The 23,885-nt window shown below is 44.8% G+C and overlaps 1 protein-coding gene across 1 annotated transcript; it reads left to right on the top strand.

Moving 5' to 3' along the window:
- Window positions 1-4,486: 4,486 nt before the first annotated feature.
- Stoml3 (stomatin like 3) lies at window positions 4,487-22,913 on the top strand. The gene is made up of 7 exons (XM_052178727.1): window positions 4,487-4,526; window positions 14,321-14,424; window positions 14,505-14,577; window positions 16,709-16,791; window positions 18,365-18,568; window positions 20,798-20,932; window positions 22,692-22,913. Exons 1-7 carry the CDS (start codon window positions 4,487-4,489, stop codon window positions 22,911-22,913), a joined length of 861 nt encoding a protein of 286 aa, XP_052034687.1.
- The last annotated feature ends 972 nt before the right edge of the window (window positions 22,914-23,885 follow it).

The following is a 23,885-nucleotide window of genomic DNA, read 5'->3' as shown; positions in this document are numbered from 1 at the left end:
TTTATACGCATGTGAGGGTTTGCCTGCCTGAATGTATCTGTGAACCACTTACATGTAGTGTCCTCAGAGGCCAGAAGAGGGTGCCACATCTCTTAGGACAAGTTACAGACAGTTGTGAGCTGCTATGTTGGTTCTGGGAACTGAACCCAGAAACTCTGCAACTCTGCAATATTGTCCAAGTGCTCTTAAGTGCTGAGCCACCGCTCCAGCCCTCAAAAACATTGTTTTCATATCAGAGTGTGAATTAACCTTGAAACATGGTACAAGTAATCAGAGAAGGCTACAAGGGGTTTTTTATGTAGGTCAAAATCAACTAAAACTAAATTATACATAGGAGAAAAAGCAAGAAAACAAAACTCCTGCTCCTGGCTTTAAGGGGGTGGGGGGGAGGCTGCACACGAGGCTCCAGAGGTATCAGTGATACTCCTTACTGGAGTAGGACACTGCCTGCATGCTTATCTCGTTAATATACACCTACAGAATCTATGCCCATGTTACAAATGTTACTTCAAATGTGGCAACACACTTTGCATCACAAAATATCGCTATTTAGCAGCTATCGGATACTGAATCAGGTCTGTCCAAGAAGAGATGTTTCATTGGCTGAGAGCTTAAAGCATCACTTGGGGGTGAGAGCTAGGCTAGCCCTTCAGTGTAGAAAGTTCTCTCTATAATTATCCTCATACAATTAGGGACCAAATTTACTGAAACATATGAGGATACCTATGTATAAATAATGTATACAGTGGAAACAGTCATTGATCCTCTGAGAGTGGCAAACAACCCCTCAGGCAACAGCAAGTGCAATATACACTGTACCCCTGAGCAGGAAATGTCCAAGAATGTTCCTGAATCAGGAGGCTGAAAGACTTGGGGCTTAGAAGGGACAGCCACTAGTTAGAGGCCTATTTCTTCCAAAGGTGGTCACATGGGGAAAAGAAGCATAAAAGTTGGATGTGCTCACTGTAAACCGAGACCAGAGTCTGGGCATTTAAAAGCAGCTGGCCTGGGGTAAAACTTCAGCAAGTGCAAGAACAAACGGAGTAAAAAGCTGCAAACACCCAAATCTCCCGTCATCCCCCACGCTCCTCCATGATGACCGGAGAAAATGCTATTTGTAGTTCCTTGCTCCAGGCTGATCTGGGATTCCCCTATGCACAGAAAAACGGGCTCCCATCCTGTTCCCCGGACCCTTCTTCTATAGGGACTCGGTTTTCCTGACTTGCAGTCACCATTGCTTTCTAGGTGGAGCTATTTGGAACATTTTGCAGGAAGAAGAAAAACAGCTGTTTAGTCATCTTCCAAGGGGACGCACCGCGAGATCCCCCGAGGCTCTTTCTAGCAGCCCCTGAGAACAATTACTGTTTTTGTTTTGAATCTTGCACTTCCTTGAGTGGCAGCTACAACATAGATGGCGCTTATGGGAGAAATGTATTAGGAAATAAGCTAAGCTAGAGCCTCTGCTGCGAGACCACCACCACTGAGAGCCAAGGGAAGGGTTGGTCCCGTTCTGGGTACAAACCGAATATGGCTTGGGCATGGGAAAGGACACGAACAGGAAGCTTTCCTATTGCTCTTTTCACTGAATGTTTGTCACGGAGGATGGTGGCCAGATAGAGCAGAGTAAGAAGAAATGGAATCTACGCCCAGAGCCAGGGAACCCAGGGAACATGACCTGTGCTTTAGGGTGGTTTTTTTTTTTCTTTCCTGTTTTTCCTTTGTTTGTTTTGTTTTTTATGGGATTTTCAATATGTATCCCAATATGATTTGGAACATTTGTGGTAGAGCAAGCTGAGCCCACGTTTGCCTCTGCCGTCTGAATGCTCCATCGCGCTCGGCTCTTAAGTTTTCAAATGTGTAGAAAACAGGGTCCCGATTGATGGTGGAGAGAAAAGACCTGATCAAAGTGTTCTCGTAATGAGTCATTCTTGGGCTCACCTGAAAACAAAAGAAAAGGGAGACACTGAATGAATCCACTAGTCCCCATTTAGAGAGAAGATAATTGAATCACAATCTGGGGCTCTGCCAGGGGATGATGGCTATCACTTAACATCTTCAACAAGACTCCACTTAAACACGGCATCTGAATGAGTCTCACTTGGGTGACTTGTTGGTAAATTCTATTATGTCCATTACACAGATGGGGGTCAAATGCTAGGTCACGTGGCTAATACAAGCGCGAGCGAGAGTTTCTTCCGATGCTGGCAGTGTGGGCTCCAAGCGGCTGATTCTCGGCCCCTGTGCGTCGGGCAGAGCTTCCTCACAGAGCGGTGGAATGAAAGAAGATGTAGGCTAGGCAGGTACCGCCCCGTGTGGACTTGCTTGTGCTTCTGCTGGAATCTGCTTTTCTGGACCCAGCTGCCTTCACCGAAATTCTAAAATTCCACATTTATTCATGTAAGAGCCATGGCTAGGTTTGTAAGAGGAGACAAGTACTTGGTAAAACTAACCAAGGTGTGGGAAACATTTGAAGGTGTTTCTACTAGAATGAAAACAACTGGACCAGTGGGAGAAGAAAAGAGAGAGGGCAAATGAACAGAGAGCTGTTGGTTTGTCCTATTCTGTACTTTCACACAGATGGAAGCAAATACTTAGACTCTTGGTGCGAGAGGGGGATTTCCCGTGTTAGGATAAATTTACTGTGGCACTTGGTTCTAGGAGTTGGGAGACAAAGGGGAATCCTGGGCCATGTTAACTTTCTATTACTTTGATAATCACCATGACTGTAAGCAACGGGGAGGAAAGGGTCAATTTCAGCATCCAGCTCACAGACCACAGGAAGTCAGGACAGGAACTCACAGCAGGAACTGAGGTAAGGAACACGAAGAAACACTGCTTACTGGCTTGCTCTCCGTGGTTTGCTCAGCCTTCCGCCTGATACAACCAGGCCCGCCTGTCCTGGAGTAGCAGCCACCACAGTAGGCTAGGGCCCCCCCCCCCACCAGAGATATCATTCATCAATCAAGAAAATGCTTCCACAGACTCACCTACAGGACAATTTGGAAGGCATTTTTCTCTTTCCGATGTTCCCTGTTCCCCAGATGACCTAGCTGTGTCTGGTAGACAGCAATAAATAAACAAGTAAATAGATAAATAAATAAATGACTGACCAGCAGGGCCAGGAAACTGAAGCTGTATATGTCACAAAGAGCCTGCCTGTCACCATCCCAGTCCCATGACTTATTCACTGGACAGAACCTGGTGGCCATCAACTCTGGCCTGCGGTGCTTCAGACCCTCCTGGTGTGCTAGGGCATGGTCTATTTACTCTCTGCATGGAAACTTAGTGTCAGGCAGGGGCCAGCATGCCGTTCTTTAAAGGAACATGTGATATTGAAAGTTCTACAGTCAGTGTAGGCTCTGTCCCAGCCACTCCCAGTCACCCCACCATTCCAGGATGGTACAAAAGATGATACAGGAAGGAATGGAACTGACTGCGCACAGCTGCAATTTCCTTAAAGCAAACAGTGGGGAGGCTAAACCTGGCTGGTTTAGAAGGAAGCACAGACAGAAGTCGAGCATTGTGCTTACGGTTGTAAGTGCAAAGGTCCTGAGGCGAGAGGGGGGGAGGGGTAAAGCTTTAAAGGGAGACTGCAGTGCCCTGTGCCTGAAATCTTATCACTGAGGGCAGGGGTGGGGGAGGTACTGAGGCAGGAGAATTCCTGGGAGTCCAAAGCCAGCCTGGGTTAGAAGGAGATGCTATTTGAAGACAAGCAACGAAAAGCTTTAGAGGGATTGATACACGGTGGAAGGGAAGTGTCAGATAAGGAAGGACTGACCCCATACTTTCAAACTTTGCCTGGGAAACCTATGACATTAGTCTCAACTGTCAACTCATAGTTGGGTTATCTTAAGCATATGACATGATAAGAACTGCATTTGAAAGTTTTCTTACTGTGGTGTGTTGGATGAATTAGGTTGCATTACTGTATTATAACACCTGAGGGCATATATCTATATTTCTATATCTATATATATGTGTGTATATATGTGTATATATATATATATCACATATATCAGATATATATCAGATATAATCAGATAATGAGTTACACAGGGCCCTAGCAATGTTTTATGGTAAGTAAATGATATAGGAATCACACAGCATATAGGAAGGCTGAGGCAGGAGAACTGCTGTAAGTTCAAGGCTTGCCTGGCTATATAGCGAGACCCTGTCACAGAGAGGTTGAGAGAGAGAGAGAGAGGAGGGAGGCTTCAATTCTATTTAGAAATCCTCAGAAGGGGAAGGCAGAAGGCTATCTTCTTTTGCCTTTTCTCTTTGAACAGAGACAGTGATGTCAGGGAAGGTGCTTTGTTTGTTTCTAGGCTGCTTGCACCAGGGTTACTACTCCTCAGGGTATATGCTGAGGAGAGGGAGCCTCTCGCTCTGTCCTCCTCTCCACACACCACTGAGCTGATGCCTGCTGCCAGGCTCCAATCCTGACCCAGGACCATCTGCAAGATTTGAAAAGCATCTCAAGAATGAGATGGATTCACCGGAGAAACTGGAGAAGAACAATTTAGTGGGTAGGTTCCTTGCTCCTCTCTGAACGCTATCCACACATTAATCACAGAAGGACTGGAGCACTGGGGAGCTGAGGGGTGATCACGGGTGAACCCACGGCAAGGGACTCAAACTGGGTATGCCTGTAACCCAGCACTCTGAAGGCTGAGGCAGGAGAACTGGAGAACTACTGTGAGTTCAAGGCTTGCCTGGACTATATAGCGAGACCCTGTCACAAAGAGAGAGGTTGAGAGAGAGAAGAGGGAGGCTTCAATTCTATTTAGAAGTCCTCATTTCACATTCGCTATTTCCACTGGGATTATGTGCTTTTTGAACAGTGGTCTATAACTTGTTCTCCAGCACTCCTGTTGTGACCAAAGAGGCATGTGTCTATCTTTGCATTGATTGCCTCACCTTACATAGCCAAGATGTGATGGAGGCTGACTTTCCTCCTCTTCAAGTGTTACTGATGACACTGTGATGAAGAGCAAAGTCCGCTTAAGCTACATGATTTCAGATAAGTGGAGCGAAGTTGAGAGAGTGAGACTTAGCCTGGAAGTACTAAGTACTATGCTTAGTTTTAATGACTGGGATGAATTGGAAAGTGTTTGGTTCGGGTTCCTTCTGATGAGTATGAGGGGAGTCCTCACTATTGGTTTACAAATGGAAAAGCTGGGTCTTGGAGAGTTTGGGGACTGGTTAAAGGGATGGTGGGGCTGTGGGAAGGTTTGCAAAGTGTGCTTCACGTGGGATTGAATCTGTGCTCGGTAACCTTCAGTTGCCAAAACCCTATTTCAAGTTGGAAGTTGAGAAAGAATCTGGTGTTACTAATTCAGAAAAGAAAATAACGGGCAATGGTGGCGCATGCCTTTAATCCCAGCACTTGGGAGGCAGAGGCAGGCAGATTTCTGAGTTCGAGGCCAGCCTGGTCTACAGAGTGAGTTCCAGGACAGCCAGGGCTATACAGAGAAACCCTGTCTCAAAAAAACCAAATCCAAAAAAAAAAAAAAAGAAAAGAAAAAGAAAAGAAAAATAAAATAGACATTTACCCAAATTGGAAAGCAGACTTTTCTCAGGAAGCAGGCATATCAATACTGAGAGCCCCACAAGCACTAAGCATGGTTTGAAAAAATCCTTGTAGCTCAGGCTGCTACTGAACTCCCTGCCTTCACCTCCCAAGGATCGGTATTGCAGGCACGCAAGCTCTGTGCTCTTTTCTTTCTTTTAGTATTTTGTTTTTTTAAGAGTCAAGGTTTCTAGTTAATGAAAAATCCAATTCTCATCTCAAAAGGAGTAAGAGATAGTTTATCACCAGGTCCGGCATGGCCTTGGTAGGGATAGAATGACATGGCCCCTGGGACAGGGGACTCCACGCATGGGACTCCACGAGTGTCCATGGCTGCTGTGGGCGTAAGGCTTGCTTGTATAATACTGTCCATATTTTATGTTCCTTCTTGAATAAACACCCTTCCTGTTAACATTAATGACTCCATGACAATCAGAGACCGCACAGGTCCTGGAGACAAAGGCGTGGCTAATGTCTCAGCAAAACAGTAAGTGCTGGGGCCTTCAGGACAGCCTTTAAGGCTGCAAAAAAGAACTCTAAAAACATGGGTTCAAAGATACATAATTTCTCAAAAAAAATAAGGATGCAATTTGAATTACATGAGGGGCTTCATGAATCTAAAGAAACAGAGGCAGCTGCACAGTGAGCCAACTTGTCAGAAAGACACAAAGGAAGGAGATGATGAAGAGATTTAGGGAGTGGTGATTGCTGGAGATCCCACCCTGCTAAGTTTTTTGTTTCTGCTTACAAAGGCAGATTCCTGAGTTCTGGGTTGGCCTGGGACAGAGCAAGGTTAAGTCCAGTTGTGGTAGAAATGATAATTTCAGGGCAGGGTCCCATCTGGCTAGCTTAGTGTCTGTGTTAAGCAGATAGATCTCTGAATTCTTTTGCAATGTGTGCAGTCTCCTTAAGAATTAAGGGGCTAAGGTCACAGGATGCTGATTCTTAGGATAATCAAAAGGGAACCGGAGTAAATGACTGGATTAAGATGTGAAATAAAAGAATGGGCGTATGCTTTTTGGGAGGTGAGCTGTCTGGAGAACTTTTTAGAATAGCAAGAGAGAAATGCTTGGAGGACTGTCTCAAGCAGAACATAGAGAGAGCGCTGTCTGGAGATCTCCAGAGAGAGCAGAACAGAGAGAAAGAAGCTGGAAAGCTGTCTCGAGAAAGCATAGGCCGCCAGCTTGGACCCGTGATTTGACTTCGGTCCTTTGTTTCGCGGCTCCCAGACACCCCTTCTTCAGAACCCCTCTCCAAGCTGAGGACAGTCCTTGGTAGGTTATTTTTTTGAGCCAGATCTGAGTGACCATGAATTCCAGCTGTCCTAAATAATACATCCCACTGTGGAAAGGGTTTTACGGGATGGTTTTGTAAAGACGTTTTTTTATAGTTACAGTGAAAAAAGAAATTCCTAAATCAAAACATTTCCTAAGTACATTGGTGGGAACATCAGGCAGGCAGTTTGCAACAAAGTGGAGGTGAGATGTATCATCTGTTAAATGCACTCAATCTGAAAGGTTTGACCTGACTTCGCACTGATCTTGGGACAGACACAGAGGTGGGCTATGAATGGGTATTAAGGGAGATGAAGAAAGCGCAGTTTAATTTTGCCTCTGCACTTACACATTTTGGACTCAGAAACTCTTCACAATTAAAAAAACTAATCCAATGATTAGCCTATGTGACTTTTGGTTGGGGGGAGGAAGACTTGACACTATATATCTCAAGTTGGCTATCCTCCTGACTCAACCTCGTCAGTGTTCATATTATGATATGAACACTGATGTGTGCTATGCTGGGCCTCACCTTTTAAACAAGTGCTTCCTTGAGAATTTTGGTTTCTGGGTAACAGGGTGAGACAGCGCCTGAGCAGAGGGCACAACTGGAGCTACGTCATCAGTGAGGGTCCCAGGGTGGCTATAATTTTTTGTACTCTGGATCTGTTAATCAAACAATAAACTTGTACTTTTACAGAAGGAACAGGATGGGGCTTGTGTTTCCTGGGCTTTTCAAAATTTTTGTAAAGCGCACTGTGGTTCTTCCTCTGAAACCTAGAGACCGAGTGTATCCTTCTGCTCCAACTCCAATATGGTCAGTAGACAGTGTTAGGTCAGGAGATAGTGTTAAGTCTTCCTAGCAATTCAGAGATGTCTGTTTCCTCGCAATGGTGAGGGAGTTGGATAGCCGAGTCTCTGCCACCACCCCTGCCTGAGCCGCTGGGATTTTTCCAAAGCTGTGTATGTGCCTCTGTAACTCCAGCCCATGATCTGCAAGGGTAGGTGGAGTCCCCTGGTCATGGGGTGACAGTTACATTGTGGCAGTGCCACACATCAGAGCTTCCCACACCCAGAAACCCCGTGGCCAGCCAAACCCCTGCCAGCACACCACTGTGCAGTGTTCACGGTTCACAGACTGCCCAGCCTCTCTCTGTTTCACTAAAGAGTTGACTGGAATCAGACACCTGAGCCTTAGGTGTTCCACCCAGGATCAACACTGGCATCTCACTGGGGCAGTTCCTAAGAACTGTGGGCTCCCGTGTGCCATCACCTACATCCAGGAAATCTTGGTGCTCCAGGTATGTCTGGGCTTGAGAAGTTGCATTCAGACCAATTCCCAGGGTCAAAGTCATCAGGTTGAAACCATGTTGAGTATCTGTGTTCCGTTTGGCAAATTTATAGTTTGCTTAAAATTTTTCTTTGATGAATGCTCTCTGCCTGTTTGGGAGGAATGGATAGGCAGGAAAGATGAGTTATAGCCGCCAAAAAGCAGTGTTACCCTTGGGTTTTATGCTGAATTTCATATCTGGTGCCTGAAGGCTGTATTTTTCTACAGAGAGATCCTAGAAGCTACCAGATTTCCATTTTACCCACTGTGACTTAAGAGGATAGGAAGCAAAGGAGAGAGGGAGGAGTAGAGAGGAGGAGGAAGAACATTTACTAGTCGTGAATTTTTTTATTTAAAAATTTCTTTGTAAAAGCATTAATATCTGTAAAATTAAGAAAACAGAATTAGGGGTCAAAGAGGTGGATCAGCTATTAGGAGCACTGGCTGCTCTTGAAGAAAACCTCAATTCGGTTCCCAGCATCAAAGAGGTAGTTAACCACCGTCTATAAATCCAGTCCTGGGGCATTTGACGCCCTCTTCTGGCCTCCTCAAACACAGCATGCACACAGTGCACATACACGCATGCAGGCAAACACCCATACTCATAAAATAAAAATAAATCAAATCTTTTTTTTTGGAAAACAATAAAAAGCATCAAAGATATTTAAAAAATTAAGAACTGCTATATTTTCACAAATCAGAAACATGTTTTCATTTTCTTCCAGAATTTTGTTGTTGTTGTTGTTGTTTTTGTTTTCAAGGCAAGGTTTCTCTGTCTGTCCTGGAACTCACTCTGTAGACCAGGCTGGCCTTGAACTCAGAAATCCGCCTGCCTCTTCCTCCCAAGTGCTGGGATCAAAGGCGTGTGCCACCACTGCCTGGGCCAGCATTTTTTTAATGCATACATTTGTGCTAACTGGTATCATGTTAGCCAAATAGTTTTATTCCAGGCCATTTTTTTTCAAGTTAAAGTCTTATACTAATTCTCACATGCTTTTATAAACTGTAAAAACGTATGCATGTGGTCTGGGGATGCCTCTCAGTGGATAGAGTATGTGCCTAGCATGCACACTGATCTAGGCTTCATCATGTGTGGGAGTGCGCACCCGTAACCCAGCACTCGGCAGGTAGAGGAAGGAGGACCAGCGGCTCACAGTTATCTGAGTTACATATTAGCTTAAAGCCACCCTGGGATACATGAGAGCCTGCCCATGACTAATTAATACAACTTACGTAAACATATAATATTGTATGTCTGTCAGGATGTTTGCTATTTGCAATGGTATTCATGAGCCTGTTGTGAGATTACTGATAAACCTTAAGGACAAAATATTTGTGCTTTTTTGGCAGAGATGTTGTTGGAGTATGGGGACAGAGGAGAACGAGACACATTCTCTCCTATTTTCTCATAATTATGTGGGGGTGAGCTACAGGAAGGCAGGGACATGAAGGAGAAAAGTAAGGGCTTCTGGTTCTTGGGTTAATTAAGTCTCAGGAGACAGAAGCTCTTCTGCTGGGTCATTATTTCCGACAAGAACTTCCAACAGACCCATAAGTCTAACCTGTGGTGCAGAGTCATTCTGAGACTTCACAGTGGGTCAGAGTGGACCCTCGCTCACCCATTGGCTTCTTCTGTGAGCCAGGAGGGAGCTAGGAACAGAGCGCCCCCTATCGAAGCACGAAGTATTCACAGAGAAGAGCTAAAATTCACGGTGGACTCTAGAGTTACACTAGGGTGGTAGTGACGGTGGTTATAGGAAGACCTTTCTAGAAGAGAAGGTGATGTCTGAGCTGAGCACTGAGGTAGGCGAACACGGGACTTGCAAGGGGAGTGAAGCATGCAGATCTGTGCAAAGAGGCAGATTGATGGAGGGCTTTCCGCGGACCCACGTCCGGGTCCCCAAAACTGTAGAGAGAGCATCGAAAGCTCAGCTACTGATGGTCAGGAGCGTAGGTGACTGAGTGCCTGGGCTGCTGAGTGCCGCTGCTGCAGCGTTTGGGTCTTTTCACTAATGGTGGGGCCCAGATTCTGGAGGGAGGAGTCCGTGAGGAGAGCACTCACTGTGTTCATCCTAACTAACTCTGATCTAGAAAGTTCTATTGCTGTTAGTGCTGAGATGGGGTGTTGCTCTGTAGCCTAGAATGGACAACTCACTGACCTGGCTCAGGTGCACATGTACTAGGGTTGTCAGCATAAACAGCTTTGCACAGTTCTAAATGGGCAGTTCTAAACTTCCTCCTCCTCCTACCCCTCCTCCTCCCCCTTCTCCTCTTCCTCCTCCTCTTCTTCCTCCTTCTCCTCTTCCTCCTCCTTCTCCTCTTCCTCCTCCTCTTTCCCACTCCAGCTTCTTTTGCTTCTTCTTCATCTTCTTCACCTTCTCTTCCTTCTCCTTTTTTCTTCCTCCTTCCTCCCCTCTATGAGTCTGTGTCTGTCTGTCTGTCTGTCTGCCTGTCTTCCAAAAGTTAGAGTCTGGGAGGATGGCCCAGTAGGGAAGTTCTTGCTGTGCTAGTGTGAGCACATGAGTCTGGACGCCCAGAACTCAGATAAAGGCCTGGTGATATTGCACATGCCTCTAATCCTAACTCAGGTGCTGATGGGAAAGAGGCAAAGACTGCAGGATCTCTGGGGAACAGAGATATGCACCAGTCAGTGTTACTGAAATGGCTAGCTCTAGATTCAGGGAGAAATCCTATCTCAAAAAATAAGGACAGAATAATAGACACCAAATATCAACTTTAATTCTGCAAAGATGCATAACTATGTGCATGCACATACACACACACACACACACACACACACACACACACTCTCAAAACCCTGGACGACTATCATGATTTCCCCACCTCCCCTCTGGGGTTCTAATTCCTTTATGTACATTGTCTTAGCGACTCCTCACTGCTATAATCTTTGGGCAGAGGAGAGTGCTCATGTGGGATCAGATCAGCTGACTGTCATGGCGTCCTTGGCTTTGATGTACAGCTGTCTTAATTAGAATATGTGGCCACAGACCAAGGCCTGGCTTTTCAGCTCTGCTCATGTCCTGTCTGCCCATGGACTAGTCCTGCTAAGGCTTTCTATGCTGTTCTAAGTGTGTGGGCCAAGCCTCGGCTTTTCCATTTCAGCACTAGTTGGCTCTTAGGCCTTTAATTGAATCTCCTGTCTTTATGTCATGTTTAAAAAAATTAAACATGATGAAAAATGACAGTGAGCATAAGACTTAAATGTTTAGTCTCAGAGATGAAAAAATCAAAGGGACAACGGACAGACTACGTATAAAGTGACAATTCTGTGAGCTCCGAGGCAAAAAGCACAGGAAGGCAAGCATTACTTGCCATGGACACCGCAGGAAGCTGCCCACCTTAAGACAGGTAGGAGAACAGATTGTCACCTCTAGTGACAAACATGGGCATGTAAATGCCCGGGAATTTGCCTGTAAAGACAATCACAATCAATGGCAGTCATTTTTCTTCTCTAGATGAATGTTGAGCTGAGAAGGAGGTAGTTAGGGGGAACTTAAGTCCTAAGCTTTGAGTTTTCCAGTGGGAATTCATGTACAGGTTTGTACTGATACTAAAAATCAATAGAAACTAGGATATAGAACTCATTCTTTGAGCACACAAGCACTCAATATCCTATATTTTACTTAAAGCTTGTATTTCATTTATTTATATGTGGATGCATTCATATGCCACAGCACAGACATGGGGGTCAGAGGGCAACTTACAAGAGTTGGTTTTTTCTTTCACCACGTGTGCCCTAAGAATCGAACTCAGGTCACCAGACTTGGTGTCCCCTGGGCCATTTCACCAGACCCAGAGTGTCTTTTGATCCCTCATGGACACATCAGATTCACCTCAGAGCAGTTCCATGGCTTCAGAGGCTGGTGTTCCAGAAATTTTAGCTTTAGAGTAGGCAGGCAAGCCATTGTGTTCATAATGTAAATGAGATTATTTAGAGCCTGTATAGGATAATCACTAAAACTCTATTAATCAAAAGCTTTGAGCTAGACATAGTGGCACATAACTTTAATCCCAGCACTTGAGAGGCAGAGGTAGTTGGATCTCTGTGACTTTGAGTCTAGCCTGGTCCACATAGAGAGTTCCAGGACAGCTAGACCTACATTAAGAGTCCCTGTCAAAATAAATAAATAAATAAATAAATAAATAAATAAATAAATAAATAAGAATAAAGGGTTTTAATAATAAATATATCTCTGAAATGGAGATAATTTCTCCCATCAAGTCTGAAACAATCTGTATATCATGAGCTCAGGTTGTGCAGAAGGAGGCTGCTGGAGAGGAGGGGCTGGTTCACACTTCCTCAGGGACATTGGATATTGATAAGATTATACATACCATCCCTTTATCCTAACATGTACAATACCAGGGATTTATTCTATGCATACATGCGCACAAGCACACATACACACACATGCACACACATGCATGCACACATGCACACATACATACATAAACACACACACATGCACACGTGCCTGAGCATACACACACACACACACACACACACACATAAAGATGCTTAAACATTTGTATTACATAACTGTCCATAAAAGGAAAACCCAGAACTCTCTTAATTTAAAAACTATACCTCAGGTTCCAGCGTACCAGTGGAAGGTACCCAGGTGAGCTTGGTAGAGGGATGAGGAGCAGACAGTGATGACCCGGGTCTCTAACATGGCAGCAAGGTGGCTGGGCTTGCCAGGGCTGGGGTAGCTAGCAAATACAATTAGTTCTAAGGTTCAAGCGTAAGATGTGACTCCATCAGAAGAGATTTGGGGATGGGAATGGAGATAGCGACCAAGGAGAAGGGACTAGACAGGTGAGGACTGCAAAGGAGACAAAACGATGATGACTATAAAGAATTCTAACATGAAAGGGTTGACAGATATGCACATTTTATGAACAAAACATTACGCTTGACAGGACTGAAGCCACAAGGCATTCAGTGGTTGAGGTTGGATTTGAAACCAGTTTCCTCTGTTACGAAGCAATTTGACAAAACCCTAGATTTTCTACCCTATTTCTACACTAATAATACGGTATACATACACACACACACACACACACACACACACACACATACACACATAGACAGGTACAGAGATACAAACACACACAGAGACAGAGAGGGATACAAACACACAAACACTCACAGATACAGCTGCACAGATACCCATGTACACACACACAGACAGAGACAGGGAGAGAGAGGGAGAGAAAGGAGAGATAATACAAACACACAAAATACAAATGCACATACATGTACAGATATACATACATACATACATACATACATACATACATACATAGAGACACACAACAGACACATGCACACACATACAAATGCACACACATATAGATACATAGACATACAGACACACACACACACACACATACACACACAGGCACATAGGCATAGGCATACACACAGACACAAGCACACACACACACAGACACACACATATTAATGCATGGCTCAGGACCATATAAATATAGTATCATTTAGTCTTCATTGAATCTTCCAAGGTAAATACCTTCTAACTGCATCTTAGTGACAGAGAACAGAGACTCAGAGAGCCTCTTTAGGAATTGTCTGTGCAAAGCTCTGGAGTCAGCACTTGAGAGACTGCATAGAAACTCACACCCAAGGGTTCTCAGCTGTTCTCCCACAGGCACCTCCCACTCCTCTCTAGGGATGAAGGCATCTCCTGGCCCATCTCAGGGCTTGTTTTGAACCTCATCTGCAGAATCAGGGGCCCCGAGAACCCGATGGTTCTGATATGAGTGATTCATGGTCATGTTCCAAGACATCTTTTTGTATTTGGATAATGATAAACCATGCTGGTCATGTGAAAACAGAATACTGATTATCACTGTTGATTGCTGAGTGGCTTCTTGGAAGGGGCCGATTGATTTAATTTCTAAGAACCACCACAAAACATTCTGTATGTGCGGTGTGTACATGAGGAGAGATACTCTACATCTATGTGCAACTGTACTTCCGGTGTGGGTGGATGCCTGTCAGGCTTGGGCTGTGTCAGGAGGCACTGCCTCCTCATCCACGCTGCCCGAGAACTTTGCTAAGAATCGCTTAGATTACAAGCTTGCTTTCTCTCTCACTTCCAGGCACCAACAAAAGCGGGCTTGGTGTGTGCGGCTGGATTCTGTGCTTTCTCTCCTTCCTGCTGATGCTCATAACCTTCCCAATCTCAATATGGATGTGCTTGAAGGTAATGCCCTGGGACACAGATGGGTATCTTCCCGTAAACTGACAGATACTAAGACTAAAGGTTCTCCCTTATCCTCTCAGATCATTAAGGAGTATGAGCGCGCTGTTATCTTCAGACTGGGACGCATCCAAGCTGACAAAGCCAAGGGCCCAGGTATGGCAGAGGCTGTGGGCATCAGCTACCACCACGGCCACCACCAAGGGCATCTAACGAGGGCCCGAGAAAAACCCTAGAAAGCAGGAGGCCTTATGTTGTAGGCAGGGGACAGATGTTGCTTCCCCATAGCATGTTAGTGGGGTAGACCATGTTTTTGAGCATTCTGAAAGATGAACCTGTTTTATAAATCACACCTTGAGTAATCCAATAAATAGATCACATTGACCGGATGTAGCTTATTCCCATGGCTGTGATAAGCCAGGTCCTGGGAACAAGAAAGAGAATAAATGGCCCCTGTGGACCATTAAAACTATTCACAGGGACTATTCAAGGAGCTAGATTGTATTATCTTTTGAAGGGCTAACATGTATATGTGTATGTGTGTATGTGTATGTGTGTGTGTGTATGTATATGTGTATGTGTATGTGTGTGTATGTATATGTGTATGTGTATGTGTGTGTATGTGTATGTATGTGTATGTGTCTGTGTATGTGTGTATGTGTATGTGTGTATGTGTCTGTGTATGTGTGTATGTGTATGTGTGTGTGTGTATTTGTATGTATATGATGCATACACATATATAATACAAGTAATATATGTATAAAACATTTATAAACACATCAGTGCTAGAGACTACCAATAAAGAATAACGAAGTATTCTCTCTCTCTCTCTCTCTCTCTCTCTCTCTCTCTCTCTCTCTCTCTCTCTCTCTCTCTCTCTCTCTCTCTCTCCTTAGTCTGATGGGCCCAAGATTATAAGTTAAAATAAAACTAGAGTAGGGACTGGAGAGGTAGAGTAGCTAACACTGGGAGAACTCCCGAGGAGAATGTGTCCCTCTTAAATGAATTCTCCCCAGAGGTTTTGCTGCTAAGAGTCCCGGGATAATAAACCCCGTCATGCATGTCCCTGGGGCTAACGGGTTACCTCAGAACGTCATGAGGACCAGAGGGAAACAAACCAAATTGCTAACACTTCTGCAAATAGCAAATTATCCTTTAGTGATAAAAGTGTTAATGAGAAGAGCAGCCCTGTATCCAGCACTCTGGGCTGCCTGGCAGGGCCCAGGCGAGGCGTTGGGGTGGCTGACGTGGGCGGGGCGGAGGTTAGGATGGGGGATTCTTCCCCGAGGACTCAGGAAGCTTTAGAGAACAAAACAAAGCACAAAAATTTATGAATTAACAGCCCCTCCTGCTGGCTACTCACACAGACTAAATGCTGATTTCTGCCCTGAAAACAAACACAGTGCCAAAGATTTCCTGGTTGATGGACACGCTCCGCTCCATATCCTTATCTTGCTGGTGCGCCTTGTGGCTGCGATCCTTAGAAAGGACTTAAATCTCCAAATCTCCAGGGCGGAGCTGAAGACCCACAGAGCTCTCAGATGGGATTTCTTACATTGCCCCACTCTGACATGCCCTGTATTTGCTACCTGGAATCAGAGTGCAATACCATCGCACGCTGGAGTCTGGTTGCTCTCAGTTCTGAGCTGTGCTGTTTGCTGGGAATCTGAGCCCCTGGAAGATTGCTCTAGCCGAGTGCCCAGTGCTCTACTGCCAACCTACCTCAAGCATTAACATTTTTTTCTTTCATTTTTGAGAAAACTCTAGGTTGTCCAAGCTGGCTTTGGATTCGCTTTGTAAACCAGGCAGGCGAGAGCTTGTAATCCTCCTACCTCAGACTCTTTCCTGAGTACCTGAGCCTGGACAGAGGGCTGTAAAGCCTCAGTCTTTCAGCATTGTCCATGGTGTGGGCACAGTTGCCGATAGCTTACAGTCAAAGCCAAACTTGAGTCTTTATCATTAGGAAACCAATTTCTTAAATACCCCCTTTAAATTAGCCTCAAAATAAATGTTTAAGTAGAAATAGATGACCTAAGAATAAAAAAATTAAAATATGTATGTCAAGGGACCTTAGTGTTTTGCCAAAGGCCCTTCATTCGTAAGTTGTTACTTTTGCTTTAATTATTGACTGATCAGAAGAAGTTACCTTCGCCAAGGTTTTTGTGTTCACACTGAGGATCTGAGAAACGCAGACAGCATTACAAAGCGATGCTCTGCATATCAAGGAGACTGTCCCTGCCACTCTTTTGAATAGGTCAAACTTGAAATCAATTTTATTCTTTTAAAGGTTTGATCCTGGTCCTGCCTTGCATTGATGTGTTTGTCAAAGTTGATCTTCGAACGGTTACTTGCAACATTCCTCCACAAGAGGTAAGGAATTCAAAGGTTGCTAAAAATCAAACTGTGCGCAGGTTCACGATGACATGGGCATTGGGCATCGTTTTACCCCACCAGGGAAAGGATGACGTAACTCCCACCCCAGTCCCAGGGCCTGCATGAATTGCTTCAGAAGGTTCTGTTTTGCCAAATGAGAATGAACTGGAAGGGAAGGGCTGAAAGTCTGAGCACTGGCTGGGAAGCTGGATGGAAGCCAGAGGGTTAAGGCAGGGAAGCTCAGTGGTACCTGCTGAAGAGCAGGGGCCGGCTAGACTGCACGCTCCACAGCCTTCCCAGAGGGACCTTAGAGATAGCTGTATTACTTATCTTTACTTCTGCTGTTCATATTTGGTGTCTGTGTGTGCTGAAACAGAACAAGTGTCTGAATAGCACAGAGGCTACACAGGACCCACCTGAATTTGAACTTCAAATAATTCTTGAAATAGCATGAATCATGACCCAACCCAGTAACTGAGCTCTAGGGAACAGGAAGCGAGATATTGATATTATTGATATTAGCATGCTGCCCTATTGTAACCAAAGACATCTAGAAAGAAAAGAAAACGCAGGAAAGATGGAGGACTGGGGATGGCCAAAGCGATAAACAGTCAGGAAACCAGTCAAGGCCCAGGTACTTGCTGGTCACCTTGGGCTATCAGGAGGCATGGGGACCAGTTTCAGATGTGAGCCACCCGTCCCAGACACTGGGAAGCATCAAAGGGGCTTTTGTGGACAATGGACAGTTTTCAGGTTCTGGTCCCAGGGTCCTTCCAGAAATGTCATTTGGGGGGGGGGGGGAGGGAGGGAGGGAGGAGAGAGAGAGAGAGAGAGAGAGAGAGAGAGAGAGAGAGGGAGACGGAGAGAGAGAGAGAGAGAGAGAGAGAGAGAGAGAGAGAGAGAGAGAGAGAGAGAGAGAATACAGACACAGACACAGAGAAAACATCTCACTGTTCAGAATGCCAGATGGAGAACTTCTGTAAAGATTTTTGCTTTGCTTGAGACTAGAACATGGTCTCTGGTGCCCTCTATGTTTCCTAAGAAGCATTGCTTCTCTTAATGAGAACTACATACTACGCAGATAAGAGGATACAAATTCTATTTCTGTTTGGAAGGAGAAGATAGTAGGGTTTTATGCCTGTGGGATGTAAGAAATCTCCAAGTTAAATGCTTCCCAACCCATGGGTTAGACCCCTAAGGGTCACATAGCAGATATTCTTCATGTCAGATATTTACATTGTGATTTTACAGTAGTAAAATTATGAAATAGCAATAGGATAGTGTTATGATTGCAGGTGACCAAAACGTGAGGAACTACATTAAAGGGTCACAGAATTAGGGAGGTTGAGAACCACTGCTCTAAGTTGAAGCTACAGGGTAGGTAGGGACCAAATCCGTGCAGTCTTTAGCTATGAGATGTTATTATTTTGAAGATGGAACAAGTTTGGCAACTGCTAGCCCGAGTTGCCATTACATTAAAGATGTCCTTCTGTGAGGGAAGACTCTGGGTTGGCTGCGTCTAGGCCTTGCAAAGTAATACAACATGGTTCCCCCTGTCTGTGCTCTGCAGATCCTCACGAGAGACTCTGTGACCACCCAAGTGGATGGAGTTGTCTATTACAGGATCTACAGCGCTGTCTCAGCTGTGGCCAATGTGAACGATGTTCACCAGGCCACGTTTCTGCTGGCTCAGACCACTCTGAGAAATGTCTTAGGGACACAGACCTTGTCCCAGATCTTGTCTGGACGAGAAGAGATTGCACATAGCATCCAGGTAAAGACCTCGGTACTAACAGCCCACATCTTGAATTCCCTCACCCAGGTCATTGACTCCCACTATCAATATTGCAGAGCAGAGACTCACTGGCACAGAGATAGCTGCACTCTCAAGATGGGTTTCTTTTCCTCTAGTAATTCTGTTTGTCTATCATCACAAAGTATAGGTTTGAAGATTTGCATGCGGCTAGAGAGATAGCTCAGCCGTGAAGAGTGCTTGGTGCTCTTGCAGAAGATCTGGGTTTGATTCCCAGCACCCACATGGTAGTTCATAACCTTTTATAACTCCAGTTCCAGAGGATCTGATGCCTGGTTCTGGTTTCCTTGGGTACCAGGCATACATGTGGTGTCTAGACACTCACGCAGGCAAACATTAAATCTTTGCCTGGGAGAAAGGAGCTTTGAAAATTGTTCCTCTTATTTTTTATCTTTAAGTTAGATATTATGAACAAACACTGCACATTTAACTTTTTTAAAAAAGGTTACAAGCACCGGGCGGTGGTGGTGCACACCTGTAATCCCAGCACTTGGGAGGCAGAGGCAGGCGAATTTCTGAGTTCGAGGCCAGCCTGGTCAACAGAGTGAGTTCCAGGACAGCTAGGGCTACACAGAGAAACCCTGTCTTGGGGAATAAAAAGGTTCCAAGCAATATTTATTTTCAGTTTAAACTACCCCAAAAGAAAAACAACCATTGTCAGGCAGACCCTGGGCTCCTACATTTCAGTGGAGTAAAACAGGAAGGCTCATTTGAGACAGCAAAACTGGAAGATATGTGGACAATTTAAATCTCACACTATAGCCAGTATCAATAATCACCCATAATAATAACAACCATCAAACATGTAAACAAAAAAATGTGACCTCACTAATGCCATATTCTAGTTTATAAGTAGCATTTTTGTATTTTCTTATGTCCATGACTTTGTGTGATTCTGAGCCCCCTCCATACGAGTTACAAGGAAATTCAACCTGAATCCTTCGTGGCAGTCTGAAGGTAGGATGGACAGATACCCATCAGCTCTGCCTAAAAACACCAGTTAAGAACTCTGAAAATTTGGTCAACACTCCAAAACCAGATCTCAAGCATCTTAGACAGTCTCACAGCTCCTGGGGTCCCACAAAGTCATGACCAGCAGGAGCAAGACCACTGGTTGATTGGTTGCCAAGTTCTTGGCCCCTCCTCCTCTGTAGACTTTGTTTGTCACTCTTGATTGTCTCTAGGGTGACCTGCAACATGTCTTCCAAAGTTTAAAGTCTGCATAAAGAACAGATTTTTTTAAAAAAGCTTTTGAAGAGTCCAATCTTAAAGATTTATTTATTTATTTATTTTGTGTATGAGTACATTGCAGCTATTTCAGACACACCAGAAGAGGGCATCAGATCCCATTACAGATGGCTGTGAGCCATCATGGGGTTGCTGGGAATTGAACTCAGGATCTCTGGCAGAGCAGTCAGCTCTCATAACTGCTGACTCATCTCTCTAGCCCCAAGAATAGACTTTTAGAATGTACTAAAAATATGTTCTAAAACATCTCTTGCTTTAAAACATTAGTATCTTACTGCTCCAAGGCAGAGGCTTAAGAAAGCAAGACAAGTATTTTGGAAAAAAAAATCAGGAATGACCACTAGCACATTATGTGCATTATCTCCAACCCATGTGACAAAGATGACAGGAAGCCTAGGTGAGAAACCTGAGACTCCAGTTGTCAAGCTGATGCAGTGATTCACGGCCACTAACTGTATGGCCAGGACAAGTCTCTGTGAAAAGCCTATGTACTGATGTACAATTGCTGAAATCTGTAACTAAATCTCTTTTAGTTGGCCAATAGGTATTATATCACGATTTTGGGTGTGAAAGCTTTCTCTTTAGTCCCAGTGTCACGTATCCCAAGTGGGCTTTGAATTCCCCATATAACTGAGGATGACTTTGAACTTAGGATTCTCCTGCCTCTGCCTCCCAAGTGCTGAGACTGCAGGCATGCACCACCACACCCAGTTTATGTCACTCTGGGAATCGAACCCGGGGATTTTCTGCTTGCTCTACAAGTTCTCTGCCAGCAGAGCAATACCCTCAGCTCCAGATGTGTCCATGAAACCTTCAACAGATTCACTTCAATTCCTAACATGATCAATGAGCTTAAAAAAAAAAAGACAGCCTCCCCAAACATATCAGACACTTGGGTCAAGTCCCACGTCCTCTGATCGATGCCTTTCCTTCTGGAAACAGACCTTGCTTGATGATGCCACTGAGCTATGGGGAATCCGAGTGGCCCGGGTGGAAATCAAAGATGTCCGGATTCCTGTGCAGTTGCAGAGGTCTATGGCGGCTGAGGCCGAGGCCACCCGGGAAGCCAGAGCCAAGGTAAGAAATGCTGTTAGCACGGAGGTGAACAAGAATGAAACTGAAGGAAGAGTAGAATACCAATTACTGTTCCAAAAGAGATTCTGTTCACAGATTTATCTTTCCTGAGAATTCCCCTAAAAGAAACGTTTACATACTCTGAGGAAGTGTAGCAGCGGGTAAAGACTCTGTTGCATCTTCAGAGTGGCGTCATCAGCAACTCGGGGATGAAGTGTGGCCACTGCTGTTTGGAGAAAGCATTTTAGATCCCATGAAGCAGAGCCCAGAGCCATTTGGGAACCGCCATCACTACACAACTGATACTTCAGAACCGGCCAACTTGCTGCTTATGTCTTAAGCATTGTTATTTGAGTATGGTAGCTGTTACTAAATTTAGAAGAATGACTAAATACAAGGCGGGTTGGTATTCGAACATATGAAACTCAGTTTGGCCCTGAATGTTCTGTAATCTGCTGTCACTTTAGCTTCTGTGTAGATAGACTGGTGTGAGAGACTAGAAATCTCCAGGTATTGCTCATAAGAAACCTTACCTGTTGCTAAGGACGCTTTCTCTCTGCTTGTTCCTCAGTCCTATCTTCTTTGTCTACTGAGTAGGGACTCCTGTGGCTGACCCACGGAAAGCGCGCCCACAGATGGGTCAGTTGAGCCCTGGCCAGAGTTCCTCTTAGGTTACCTCAGGGTTTAGAAGAGCAGTGGTCCCAGGGGTGCTTGTTGGTCTGGGCTCATTACAACTATGATCAAATCGTAAGGATGAGACTAACTCGGCAACAGGGTGAGAGGAGAGTCAGAGATGGCTCGGCAGGGAGAAGCATTGGCCGTGCAAGCCTGACCACCTGGCATGGAGCCCAGTAATCCACAGTACGGGAGCGCTGACTCCTGAATGTTCTTCTCAGACCTCCACATACATGCTGTGGTGTGCCTGCACCACACACACACACACACACTAATAATAATAATAATAATAATAATAATAATAATAATAATAATAAATGATAATAATAAATAATAATTAAATAAAAACATGCCACCTTGCAAAAACAAACAAACAAACAAACAAACAAACAGACAAACAAAAACAGCAACAAAAAGCCAGTTCAAAAAGACTTTGAATTTTGGATTCCTTCAATAATGGATATAAACAGTGAAACCCCAAAGGGCTTCAAGGTACTTTCCCAGGATAGATGGTCAAGTCTTCATTTGCTTGAATGACACTGCGTTTATCTGTTTGAAAATCAAATTCGGTGACTAATAATTTGTAAACTATTTATGCCTAGTGACCTAGTCCACTTCCCCGTTGGTGTGATGAAGACCACAACCAGAACCAACCTGAGGCCAAGGAGGCTCGGCTCGTTCCTCATGGCTTGCACAGGATGCTTTCTTAGACAGCCAAGGGCCATCTGCCCCGTGATAGCCCCGCCCACAGTGGGCTGGGTCCTCCCATGTCAATCATTAATCTAAAAAAAACAAAAGCCCCACAGGCTCGCCCAAGGGCAATTTAACAGAGGCAATCCCTCAGTTAAGGTTCCCTCAAGGAGACAATCAAACCAATCCAAACGAAAGAAAACAACCAACTAACCAGCACAGCTCACTTGCTTTGCGAAACGGTTTGAATTTTCTCAAATCCTCTAGGATGTGAAAATCTTGTCTTTGCCAAGAACATGAGTGGGGATAAACACAGGTGACAAATTGGGGACACAAGCCCAGAATGAGAAAGCTGCGGATACCAAGCAGTTGTCAACTCTTGTTTCTCTCATGTTAGGTCCTTGCAGCAGAGGGAGAAATGAACGCTTCCAAGTCTCTGAAGTCGGCTTCCATGGTGCTGGCCGAGTCCCCCATCGCCCTCCAGCTGCGGTACCTGCAGACCTTGACCACGGTGGCCACAGAGAAGAACTCCACCATTGTGTTTCCCCTGCCTATGAACATACTTGAGGGCATTGGTGGCATCAGCTATGACAACAATAAGGGCACTGCTAAAGCCTGAGGTCTTCCAAGTAACTGCCTGCAGCTTAGAAAGAAAGGCCTTTCTGTACCATGGAGAAGTCAGCCATTAGACACGAACGCGGGCACGCACACACGCATGCATGCACACACGCACACAGGTACCATGTAAGCTACAGTAACTCCATAGTGAGCAGAATTCCCAGAGAGAGAGAGAGACAGACAGACAGACATTAGAAGCTACACAAACAAAAACAAAATTGAGAGCCATGCACTACATTTATTTTAAAGGCATAACCAATATTCAATATTCATATTTAGTTAGTGGTTGTCCTTATCAGCAGGGAATCTCTTTCAGGAGGGGTGAAGACTCTGGATGACGGTGATAAGAACTTTAGTTTTAAGCTGTGTTGGAGAAGGACCCCCAGGTCATTTGTAGAAGAAAGCAGATCCTACATTTATGTTAGGCATTTGATTCACTGGTCAAAAAAAAAAAAAAAAAAAGACCTGCTCTAGTTCTCGTAAGAAAACCTCCCAAGACTGAAAATTAGAACCCAGTTGGATGTAGAAAATAAAAAAAACAGCTGCAGCATAGCAGCAACACAGGGCAAAGGCAAAGGCTCAACCCAGCTCTCTGGACACCCCGGATGTTGGCGTGCTCCGCACCCTTCCACATTTGTCAGGGCCAGAGGCACAGCAAGGCAGAAGGGCACAGGGTAATTTGCTTACTAGTAAGACCTTGGCAGCCACTGGGGAGGCCGGTCTGTGAATTGCATGTTTTCACTCTGCAAGTCCCAAGAGCCGTAGTGACTAAGAGCTGTTTGTAATCTTTCCCCAGCTCAAACAACTTGTTACAAATAAAATAAATAAATAAATAAATAAATAAAAGAAGTCATAGAAAGTGAACATGATTTTAAAATTGCTTTAATAGTGTTGCCATTTTGTCTAGGCTCCGCCCACAGTTACCTGGCCACAGCCAGCTGTGCCTGACTCACTATTTTATAGTATAGGGCTG

This window comes from Apodemus sylvaticus, chromosome 4 (assembly GCF_947179515.1).
Source record: "Apodemus sylvaticus chromosome 4, mApoSyl1.1, whole genome shotgun sequence".
Classification (NCBI taxonomy): Eukaryota; Metazoa; Chordata; class Mammalia; order Rodentia; family Muridae; genus Apodemus; species Apodemus sylvaticus.
Note: the sequence above shows the minus strand (reverse complement) of the source record. Positions and strands in the feature narration are given on the sequence as shown.